The sequence below is a fragment of the Ranitomeya variabilis genome, chromosome 4 (assembly GCF_051348905.1).
Source record: "Ranitomeya variabilis isolate aRanVar5 chromosome 4, aRanVar5.hap1, whole genome shotgun sequence".
Lineage (NCBI taxonomy): Eukaryota > Metazoa > Chordata > Amphibia > Anura > Dendrobatidae > Ranitomeya > Ranitomeya variabilis.
Window position 1 is genome coordinate 21,604,472 of NC_135235.1, and position 11,699 is coordinate 21,616,170.

Below are 11,699 nucleotides of genomic sequence, written 5' to 3' on the forward strand. Positions count from 1 at the left end.
TTGAACCCGTCTATATTGATAAAACTTTGACCCTGGGAACTGAAATTCCTGCTGCAGCATATCATAAGATTTAAGATTCCCGTTATGAATCAACTGACCTATCAACCAAATACCTTTCTCCCTCCACTCTCCCATTCCTTCCATATGATTGAATTCTTGAAAAGCGGGGTTATCCCAAATAGGTGAAAACTCTGTGAATTTCGTAACTCCCCTTATTCGTTTAAGCGTCTGCCAAACCTTATGAATTAAATTTATGGTGTGAAGACAAGTTCCAGATTTCCTAAATAATCCTGCTTCTAGACCTTGGGATAAGGGCCAAACACCAATAATGTATTCCAAACTGCTATGACTTTGACTCTTCTCAAGCCCTTTCCCCCAACCCGTAAGATGTTGGCTCTGCGCAGACAAAAAATATAACCAGGGGTTAGGCAGGGCAAGTCCCCCCTCATCTTTCGGTCTCTGTAGTATCTCCTGCCTTATTCTCGGACTCCTCCCGCCCCATACCAACTCTCCAAATAATGTTCTTAGTCTACGGAATCTGGTCAGTGGGATCCATACCGGAGAATTATGCAAAATATACAAAACCTGTGGCATCACAACCATCTTAAGGAGATTTACTCTACCCACTACTGACAAATGCAACTTATTCCAAGCCGAGACTTTGGCTCGTAGTTTGGCCATTATTGGCTCAAGATTAAGCTCCTCAAATCTTGTCAAGGGGAGGGACACCTGGATCCCTAAATATTTAAATTGTGAAACCACCCTTAATCTTGTACTTTCCTCCACCTCCCTCGTACAATCCACTTCTCTATCCACCTGCAAAACACTTGATTTATCCCAGTTGATAACCAATCCTGAAATTTGTCCGAATCCTTCAATTATTGAAATTACATTTTTTAAAGGCTCCCCAGGCCCCTCTAGAAAAAGCAAAATGTCGTCGGCATGCAGAGCAATTTTTTCCTCCCTCTTCCCTTATACAAACCCCTTTACTGTCTGCGACCTTCTAATAGCCGCTGCCAGAGGCTCCACCGCCAGAGCAAACAGCAACGGGGACAACGGACACCCCTGCCGCGTACCTCGAAACAGTTGAAAGCTTTCAGAAATTGCATTATTCACCCTGATTTTAGCCACTGGAGAGGAGTATAAAAGTCTCACCCACGAGATAAAAACTGGTCCAAACCCACAGCGACTCAGCACTGACCACAGGTATTGCCATTCTATACTATCGAAGGCTTTATGTGCATCGAGGGAAACCACTACCCTCCTACCAGCATTCTCCGCCGGGATCTGCATATTAAGAAATAGCCTTCTCAAGTTGATGGCAGTAGATTTATTAGGCATAAAGCCCGATTGGTTCGAATGAACCACCTTTTCTATCACCCTGGTCAGTCTGTTCACCAGGGCCTTAGCCAAAATCTTAACATCAGTTGTTAGGAGTGATATCGGTCTATATGACTCCGGCAACCGTGGGTTTTTTTCGGGCTTAGGAATGACCACAACAATGGCCTCCCTCATCTCATGGAAGTAGGCAATATTCCCCTTTCCAATGACTCCTCAAATACCCCCAGCAATCTAGGCAGCAGCTCCTCAGAAAACGTTCTATAGATCTCAACAGGGATGCCATCGGCCCCCGGAGCCTTCCCCCCCCCCCCCCCCGCCATGGACCCCAAGGCACCCTCCAGCTCTTCCACCGTAAGCGGCATATCTAACCAATCTCTATCCTCAACTTCTAGGCCAGGTAAATTTGCCTCTTCTAGAAATCTGTCAATTTCTCCCTTTCTGTGCCCCATTTGTGATGTATACAATCTGCTATAGAATCCCTTAAAACCTTCCAAGATTTGGGCCCCCTGTGTTACAATATTACCACTCTCTATTTCTAAGGCATATATACGTGTGTCGACTCCCTCTGTGCAGATGTCACCACTCATAGCAGGTGGCCCACCTTCTCTCCTTCCGCGTAAAAGGCCTCTTTTTGGAAAGCTCTCGTCCTCTCTGCCCTGCGTAAGTGCAATTTGTTTACCTCCTCCTGAGCCGCCCTCATACGGTTCATGTTGTCCTGTGTACGCAGATTACTCAGTGCAGCCTCCGCCGCCCTCAATTCCTCCAATATCACTTTGTCAGCGCCCCTTGTTTGTGTTTTATGCCTAGATATCTCTTTGGATAATATTCCCCTCAAATAAGCTTTCATGGTGTCCCAAACCACATGTTTCGCTGCACTACCATCATTAAATTTAAAGAATTCCTTTATTTCTTCCCCAATCTTTCCCATATCAAGAATTTGTAACTAGAAGGGATTAATCTTCCACCCCAATTTAGCCATCTCCCCAAGGCCTTCAATTTGCAGTGATACTACCAATGGGCTGTGATCCGACACTACTCTGGGCATATAATCCACCTCTTGTACCAGCCTATCCATTGCTTCATTACCCAGGGCCATATCAATACGGGATAAAGTGCCATATGTTGCCGAATAACAGGAAAAACAGTATGTATCAGTATTACGCACTCTCCACAAGTCTTTCCATGCCACTTCTCTCAAATAACTGCCGAACGCTGTTAAATTCCCCTCCTTCTTCAACATAGCATGCTGCCCCCTATCCCAGTGATCATCAATAATATTGTTAACATCTCCAATTATGAGCAATGGGACTCCTCCCCACCTACCAGATATATTCAGGATTTCCTGTAGTTTTTTCCCTGAGTACGGTGGAGGAATATACACCGACACGACACATATCAGTCTAACGAACACCTTACACACAAGGAATACATACTGTCCATCATTATCTATTACCACCTCTACCTCCTCGAATGGTACGCTGGTATGCACAAGGATTGACACTCCCCTAGCGTAGGCCGAGAATGTCGCATGATAAGCCTTCCTCACCCATCTTTTATTCAATATACCGGTTTTTTTCTTTAACTAAATGAGTTTCTTGAAGGCTCACCAGCGAGGGTCTCTGTTTCAAAATATATTGCAAAATAGCCTTACGTCTTGTATCACTCGAAAGACCCCTAATGTTCCAGCTCAGAAATTTTACTCTATCTCCCATCATTTTGCATAATAATAAAATTCCCCCTCTTCCCTCCATTGGTCTCCCTTATCCCTCTAACCTGGTCCCCCCTACCCAGAATTCCCCCCCAAACCTTCATCATTACAAAATAAACCCTGCCCTTACCCTTCCTTTCCCTCAATAACTTCCTCCCCCAGAACTTTATAACAATCAACTTATAGTCTCCTACTCCCTCTCTGTATGAGAAAGGGGAACGCGCTGTCGCAGTCTCAACAGTGGCTCAAAAGCCGACACCACCCCCCAATAGGTTTAACACTCTCCTTCAGTCGTTCCTCCCCCCGCCCTATAGAAACAGAATATATAAACAGTTGCGCCGCCGAACACAACTTTAACACACAGGAACCACACATCAGATTCCTCTAGTAATATTTCAGAATCAACCAACAGTTCAATTTTCTTCTCCTCCCAAAACCATCGCAATAGCCAGAAGTCCACATCTGATCCTCCTCAGCGGGTCTTTTCTGCTCCAATACGTTTTGCATTTAAATCCAGCCAATGAGACACCTCCTCAGGATTTTGAAAAAAGTGGACCTTTTCCATGGCCACCACACGTAGTTTAGCTGGATACAGCATAGAATAGGCCAGACCCAGTTCACGTAAGCGTCTGTTAGCCTCTCCGAACTTCATCCTGAGCTTCTGTACAACTGTGGAATAGTCAGGGTATATAGATATTCGGTTGCCGTCAATAGTTAATTCCTCCATATTCCTGGCTTTTCTTAGGAGAATATCCCGGTCTCTGTAATTTAGGATTTTAGCTAGAAAGGTCCGTGGGGCGGAGCCAGGGGGCAGAGGTCTGGTCGGCACCCGGTGGGCTCTTTCGACCGCAAAAAGTTTAGTGAGACTGTCCCCTCCAACCTTAGTTTTTAGCCATGTCTCAATAAAGTCAGTGGGGTTATTTCCTTCTGCCTTTTCCGGCACACCAATAATTCTCAAATTGTTCCTGCGCGAACGATTCTCCAAATCATCAGTTTTAAGCTCCAACTCCGCAATGCGCTGGATATATTTTTTCTCTCTTTTTGCCAGTTCAGCTATCTGATCCTCTGTACCTCCCACACGTTCCTCCAGCATTTCAACTCTCCCCTCCATCTTGTGCATAGCTGAGCGAAAAGAGGCAACTTCCCCCTTCAGCTCATCTACCTGGACAGTTAGGGTTGTTAAAGTGGACTTGCAAAACAACACTGCAGAAAATATGTCTTTCAGGGTCGGCTCCCCGGCCCCATCACTGCTCACAGACCCCATTTGTGCAGCATAATCCTGGGTCCGCTCAGCTGTTACATTCAAAGGATCAGACCTCATGACTGGTACCGTACTAGTTGTTATGGGGGAACCGCTCACAATCTCCTCTGCCTGTGCCCCAGACCTCACATCCATCCGCTCCCCTGAGTCTCTCTCTTCTCCTGTTACCTCTCCACCAGTTCCTTGCACTAGCCGCTCCGAGTTTTCCATCCTGGCAAACTGCTCCAGCCGGGCGATCACCTCAAGTTTCCTCTGATAGGCAGCATCTGCCTTTGCCGCCTCTTCTGCAGCTGTCGGCGCCATCTTGGGAGCGCGTGCTGCCCGCCATCCCAAGCTCTTTCTGCCGTCTGCGCGTCATCTTGTTGTTTTCCTCACAGCGCGGCCGGCTCCCTCCGCTCCCTGGACACTCAGAAGCTCCTTCTCCGGGTACTTGGCGTTCGGCGGCGCCTCTAATATTGCAGGATCACCTTTCGGGCGTCAGGAGAGGTCCGGCACACGTCCGCTCACATCTCCTGCTCAGCCACGCCCCCACAAACTTTCTTTATAGTCATTACATCTCCTACATGCAGATAAAGTGAGTGCATTACTGAAGATGTAAAAATGTATTAAAAATTGAGTGCAGCTCTAGAGTAAAATGCAGGATGTAATTCCGGATCAGTAATGTCTGTATTTGCATAGTTGGTTATTTGCATTTTATTATGTATATAGTTTTATGTCACTTGCATTATCTGTGACATCATTTAGGTACTGTATCACTTCGCAACACAAAGCACGGATCGTGGTTCATACAAGATCTTACTGATGTGTTCTCCAAACATGCCAAGGACACGCATGTAGCTGACATGCTGGTTAAGGTGAGACCCCATTTATTGTAACCCCTTGTGAGACCCCTGTTATGATGTCTCTGTACACCAGTGCATCATCTGTGTCGCTGACCTCCTGATGCAAAAATGAGCCGCGCCGGCCTAACCCTCACTTTATCAACCATGACAGCCGCTGTCCCATAGTAGAGTAATATCCCCTAATATGAGCTTTTCTCCTCTGCCCTCTCTATAGGTGAACGCCCGCATTAAAAAGCGAGAGGGGCACGCTCCAGGGACCGAATACGACCGCTGCAAAGAGATGTCCGAGTACAGCAGCACCCTGTGCCGAGACCTGTACTTGTTCCCAGGATTCCCCCTGTGACTTGCGCACCTGCACTTCTGTCTCCTACATAGAATGCCTTTATTTTTACATCTTCTATCCATGTCTTCCACTGTTGTATTGTCTCCTTTCCTTTCCTTGGATGGGTGTATTTTCCAATGAGCATTGAAGCTCCTTCACACAGGTCACATTCCTGGACAGGCCGCATTCACACCGAGTGCTGTGTGTGATATTCCTCTGGTGCGGTGCTTTATATATTCCATAGTATTTAGGGGCCAGAGACTTATATTCCCTTCATGCAGGGCCGTTGGGCAATTTTTTTATTTTTTTTTTTGCTGTATTTTATTTTTTACATTATTTTATGGAAGCGAAAAGTAATTGCACCAGAAATGATATATTTTACTTGCACTTAAAAGGAGTGTGAATTTGGCCCAACAGCAGGGTCCCCGGGATTTTGTAACCCATGGCGGAGCTATTCTCTCTTACTGTATTGTATGTTCAGTTTTGCCACATGTAGGAAGTTTTCTTCAGTGGTGGTCCGGGGCCCAGACCCCTACTAATCACAGTCTGGCAGTGCGTAAACCGTGGAGGATTAGCTGAAATCTCTGCACTTTTCTGTTTAGAGGTTTTGGGATTCAGATTCCCTCCAGTGAAACTTTTTAGTTTTTTTAAACTTTAATTATCCTTCAAACTTTGCTATTTGAGAAGTTGTATGGGGGACCGCGACTAAAAGGGGATGTATTATATGTTTACAGGGGTCTCGCCTAGAGATCAGCCCTGTATCAACACTGCTCTCATATTTTTTCTTTCATAGACTGAATTGTCTTAGAAAGTTGTAGTTTTACCATTTTTTTTTCCCCCTCAAACGGGTCTCGGCCCTTCTCCTGACTCGCCGGTCTTTGTAAATTTTTGCTTTCCTGCAAAATTGCTAAATTGTCATGTTGTCCCTCTGTTGTTCCTCCTGGAGTTTTATCGTGTGTCTCTTAATTGTCAGTGTCCTAGTTGAGCTGACGGTGACAATTTATTACATTTCCAAGAAGAATAACTGAGGAACGACACAGCGCAGAGCAGAAATTATTTTTTTTTTAGTAGAAGTGTTTCTACTCCATGGCTATATTCAGATGCCGTATGTGGGGATCGTCTGGTCTTGTAGGTGAGCTGGACTCTTGAGTCAGTGATATGGGAGCTTCACAGATATGATTCCTTTGTCTGTCTATCCCTCTGCCACCGACCTTTTCAATCTGGCTCCTATATAAGGCAATCCCCACACTGCTCCCATCACATCACGGGGTCTCCAGAGGGAGGTCAAGTTCATTGATCACAGACCATCTTCTGTGGATGGCCGCAGGTGACCATCTGCCCAATCTAAAACTACAACCCCTGTCGTGGCCGTAGGCTTGAGACCTCTGATGCCGGCTCGTGGATGTCCATTCTTCCTTTCTTCTGGCCAGTCTTCCGCCCCCGAGTTGTACTTTTATTTCATGCCGACTGCTTGCGAAAGACTTCAGCTTTTCCTGCCATTGGCTACAACTTTCGGTTATATTTTCTGTATAGTTTAATTGTATTTCTTGTACTTTAGGTAATTAACTTTCCTTAATTTAAAGCCTAACTCCACTCAAAAGCGCAGAGGTCTGTGGAGCTGTATGGTGAAGTCCCCGCCTTGCAATGCTGGTTGATTTATCCATTATTATTGTTTTTCCATGTCATTCTAGGCTTCAGGAAGCTGAGATGAGCTGTATGGTGGAATAGTCGCCCTACAATGCTCCTTCATTTTTTTTCCACTTCTGTCATGTAACTGTTGCCGGGAGCAGAGCTATGGGGAGCTGTATAATGAGGGTCTTGGCTATAGTGCTGCTTTGTCTGCTTGTCATGTACATTTAGGCTTCAGAAGCTGAGATATGGGGAACTGTTTGCAGGCTCCTCGCACTGTAAAGCTGGTTTATCCGTTACTGTGAAAATCCCAGTGAATGCATTGTTCTGGGTCATGGCAGCTTCTTAGTAGTGTATGGACCCAGCAAACAGCCCCTCACATCTCAGCTTCCTAGACTACTATGTGCATAGGGATAATTACTATTGAGGTCAATGGTCGTCTCTCCTGAGCTTGCAGCTTTTGTTGGCGCGAGGCTTCATAGGGGACCTCCATCAAGGATTACGGCCTTGTCTCCAGTTCAGGGGCATCTTGCAGAATTTGATGCAATTATGCAAAAAAATAACCTCAAAACGTTATAGGTAAGAGGGCCACGTACCTGGAAAAACGGCCGGTATCTGGTGTCCTCCGGCACCACATGGCATTCTGAAAAGCTGCAGGAGCAATTTCCAGCCCCATCTACTAGCGAGAGATTCGGCCACCGTCATCATGGAGGTCTCCTTTAAGTTTTAGGCAAAATTAGTTTTTAGTTACTTTTTCATTTGATAATTTTAAAACAAAAAAGTATAGACAGCCCCGGATGGCGGCTGCGATATGAGCTTGTAATATGCAGGAGGCGGAGCCTGAGGCACCTCCCCATATTGCAGGGGGCGGGGCACCAGGCTCCTCCCCGTACGCTGTGTTTTGTACATTCCTTGCTGCCGCTGGTTTGAGCAAGTCGTGTGACTACGAGGCCTCTTCCTACGTCTGTATCTCAGGACTTTTCTCGTTTCTGTCACTGCCGCTCTCTGTATTTTATATTCTGCCAAACACGGCATTGTAGTCATGTATCGCCGCCGGTACCTGTCACAGTGTGTCTCCGTTAAGAAGAGGAAAAAACAAAGTGATTCTATACTGGTTCAATAAATCTTTTTTATATCTTTTATGTGGGTGAAAGTTTCTTGCAGTTTTCAAAAGTTCTATTAAGTCCTGTGTGTTCCCATGGCAACAGACTGCAAACAAACCTCGTGTAGTCGGATCCTGCAGTCACGACGCCTCCTTATTTTTAATATCAGGCTAAATGTACGATGGAGCAGAGAAGGGATGTGCCGACTGCAGGATCGGATGACGCCGGGCTCGTTTCCAGCCTGCGCTCTTCATAGGTTTAGTACAATAGAATATATCGGTTACATTGTTTATAGTGTGAATTTGGCCATCTAAGTGGATCCAAAAAGAGTTTTTAGACTAAAAAAATATATATATTACTTACACTAGACATGAGCTCGAAATAAGCGGTGCACGTGCAGCATGGGCCAACTAAACCCGCCTGGCCATGAAGTCATGAGCGCGGGAACTTTAGACACGTGATGGCTCACGGGCATGCGCGAACAACATGGACATGCCGGGGATGAGAGAGGCACGTAGCGGCAAGGCGTGCACTGATCTCACCGGTATGAAGACATTACAATGTGTCAAAGGCAGAGAAGAATTGATGCAATTAATATAAAGAACGGATAAAGTGCAGACAAGTGGAAAAGATGACTGCTTTTGGTTTTGATCATGCATTATACATAGAGATAGTAATAAAAAACTGAATAAAATGCATCAATACAGAAAAAACAAATGCCAAATTAATATATACAGTGGGGGAAATAAGTATTTGATCCCTTGCTGATTTTGTACATTTGCCCACTGACCTGAACAGTCAATAATTTTAAGGGTCTGTTAATTTTAACATTGAGAGGTAGGATATCAAAAATAAAATCCAGAAAATCACATTGTATAAATTATATACATTTATTTGCATTTTGCAGTGAGAAATAAGTATCTGATCGCTCTGGCAAACAAGACTTAATACTTGGTGGCAAAATCCTTGTTGGCAAGCACAGCAGTCAGACGTTTCTTGTAGTTGATGATGAGGTTTGCGCACAGGTCAGGAGGAATTTTGGTCCATTCCTCTTTGCAGATCATCTCTAAATCATTAAGATTTTGAGGCTGTCGCTTGGCAACTCGGAGCTTCTACTCCCTCCATAAGTTTTCTATGGGATTAAGGTCTAGAGACTGGCTAGGCCCCTCCATGACCTTAATGTGCTTCTTTTTGAGCCACTCCTTTGTTGCCTTGGCTGTATGTTTTGAGTCATTGTCTTGTTGGAAGACCCAGCCACGACCCATTTTTAATGTCCTGGTGGAGGGAAGGAGGTTGTCACTCAGAATTTTATGGTACATGGCTTCATCCATTCTCCCATTGATGCAGCGAAGTAGTCCTGTGTCCTTAGCAGAGAAACACCGGCAAAACATTTTTTCACCTCCATGCTTGACAGTGGGGATGGTGTTCTTTGGGTCATAGGCAGCATTTCTCTTCCTCCAAACACGGCGAGTTGACTTAATGCCAAAGAGCTCAATTTTTGTCTCATCTGACCACAGCACCTTCTCCCAATCACTCACAGAATCATCCAGGTGTCACTGGCAAACTTCAGACGGGCCGCACATGTGCCTTCTGGAGCAGGGGGACCTTGTGGGCACTGCAGGATTTTAGACCTTTACAGTGTAATGTGTTACCAATAGTTTTCTTGGTGACTGTGGTCTCAGCTGCGTTCAGATCATTAACAAGTTCCTCCTCCGTGTAGTTTTAGGCTGATCTCTCATCTTCCCCATGATCAAGGATACCCCACGAGGTCAGATTTTGCATGGTGCCCCAGATCGATGTCCATTGACAGTCATTTTGTATTTCTTCCATTTTCCTACTATTGCACCAACAGTTGTCTCCTTCTCGCCCAACATCTTTTGGGTTTTGTAGCCCATTCCAGCTTTGTGCAGGTCTATGATCTTGTCCCTGACGTCCTTAGAAAACTCTTTGGTCTTGCCCATGTTGTAGAGGTTAGAGTCTGACTGACTAGAGTCTTTACCAGTCGTGACTTGTTTAAGATTATTGTCCTTGTTTTTACTATATATACCCCTTCTCACATGTAAAGCGCCATGGAATAAATGTCTCTATAATAACTGAGTCTGTGGACAGGAGTCGTTTATAAAGGTGACTATGTAAGACGCTGTCTATAATGCAGGTAACGAGCTGGTTAGGAGTCTAACTGGTCTGTAGGAGCCAGAACTCTGAGGGTATGTGCACACGTTGTGGATTCAATGCGGATCCGCAGCGTTTTTTCCAGTGCAGAAACGCTGCAGATCCGCAATTGATTTACAGTACAATGTAAATCAATGAGAAAAAAATGCTGTGCACACTTTGCGGAAAATCCTCTGCGAAAACGCTGCGGTTTAAAAGAAGTAGCATGTCACTTCTTTTTTGGGAATCTGCAGCGTTTTTGTACCCACTCCATTATAGGAAACCGCAGCGGTAAAAACCGCAGCAAATCCGCAAGAAAACCGCAGCAAAAACGCACAAAAAACGCTGCGGAACCGCACAAAAAACCGCAGGTGCGTTTTCTGCCAGGAGAGGCAGAATCCGCACCAGAAATTCCTAAGCCTAATCCGCAACGTGTGCACATACCCCTAATGGTTGGTAGGGGATCAAATACTTATTTCTCCCTGCAAATTTATACAATGTTATTTTCTGGATTTTATTTTTGATATTCTATCTCTCAATGTTAAAATTAACCTTCCCTTAAAATTACAGACTGTTCATGTCTTTGTCAGTGGGCAAACTTACAGAATCAGCAAGGGGTCAAATACTTATTTCCCCCACTGTTTCTATTTTTTCCAGTAATTCTTCTGTTATTTGTCCAATAGAGTCTTACCCAAAATCCCGGAAAAATACATTTCTTCATATCTTATCTAGAAATGAACTGCAGCAAAGAAAAGCCGAACTATCAGTAACACCTCATAGTAAACCATCTTATATATGTATCGATTATGTGTAATTGATAAATGTCTTTTTTTTAGCCTTTTTTCTACCCTTTTTGCTCTCCATTAATCTGCAAAGGAGCTGTATACACATAGGATCATATTGTAGGATTCTGTGTTTTGCTGTTCCTCAGTTATACTTCCTGGAAGTATATGAATATGATGACCGCTGGGTGTCTCCCTTATTCACTGTCAGGACATATCCCTTACTTATACATATGAATTGTATCGACCAATTGTCAATTTATTATTTTTGTTCACATAATAAATACAAAGCCTTCCCCATTTTTGGAAAGTATCTGATTGATCAGCTACTTGAGATATGACAGATGCCTTTCCTTGCTGTCACTTTTGACAGTCTGGTTGCTAGGGATACAGCGCCTAAAAACCACATGTTCTCGATTAGCCCTGTTACATGCAGTACCACTTATCACCAGGTATATCCGCAAATGCTTTACATAGGCACCAATGCAACAGCGCCCCCCTCCAAGGTGGGAGCCAAATGCTACAACTATGGAGCCATAACTATGGCAAGAAAGAGTTAA

General features: G+C 44.7%; 1 protein-coding gene across 1 annotated transcript in view; it reads left to right on the forward strand.

Moving 5' to 3' along the window:
* Positions 1-8,243, forward strand: part of CASP2 (caspase 2) — a 28,417-nt gene extending 20,174 nt beyond the window's left edge. Inside the window, exons 10-11 of the mRNA XM_077258085.1 lie at positions 5,055-5,164; positions 5,367-8,243. Coding sequence (XP_077114200.1) covers positions 5,055-5,164; positions 5,367-5,495 — 239 coding nt within the window. The 3' untranslated portion in view covers positions 5,496-8,243. The remainder of the gene's footprint in view (positions 1-5,054; positions 5,165-5,366) is intronic.
* Positions 8,244-11,699: the final 3,456 nt, after the last annotated feature.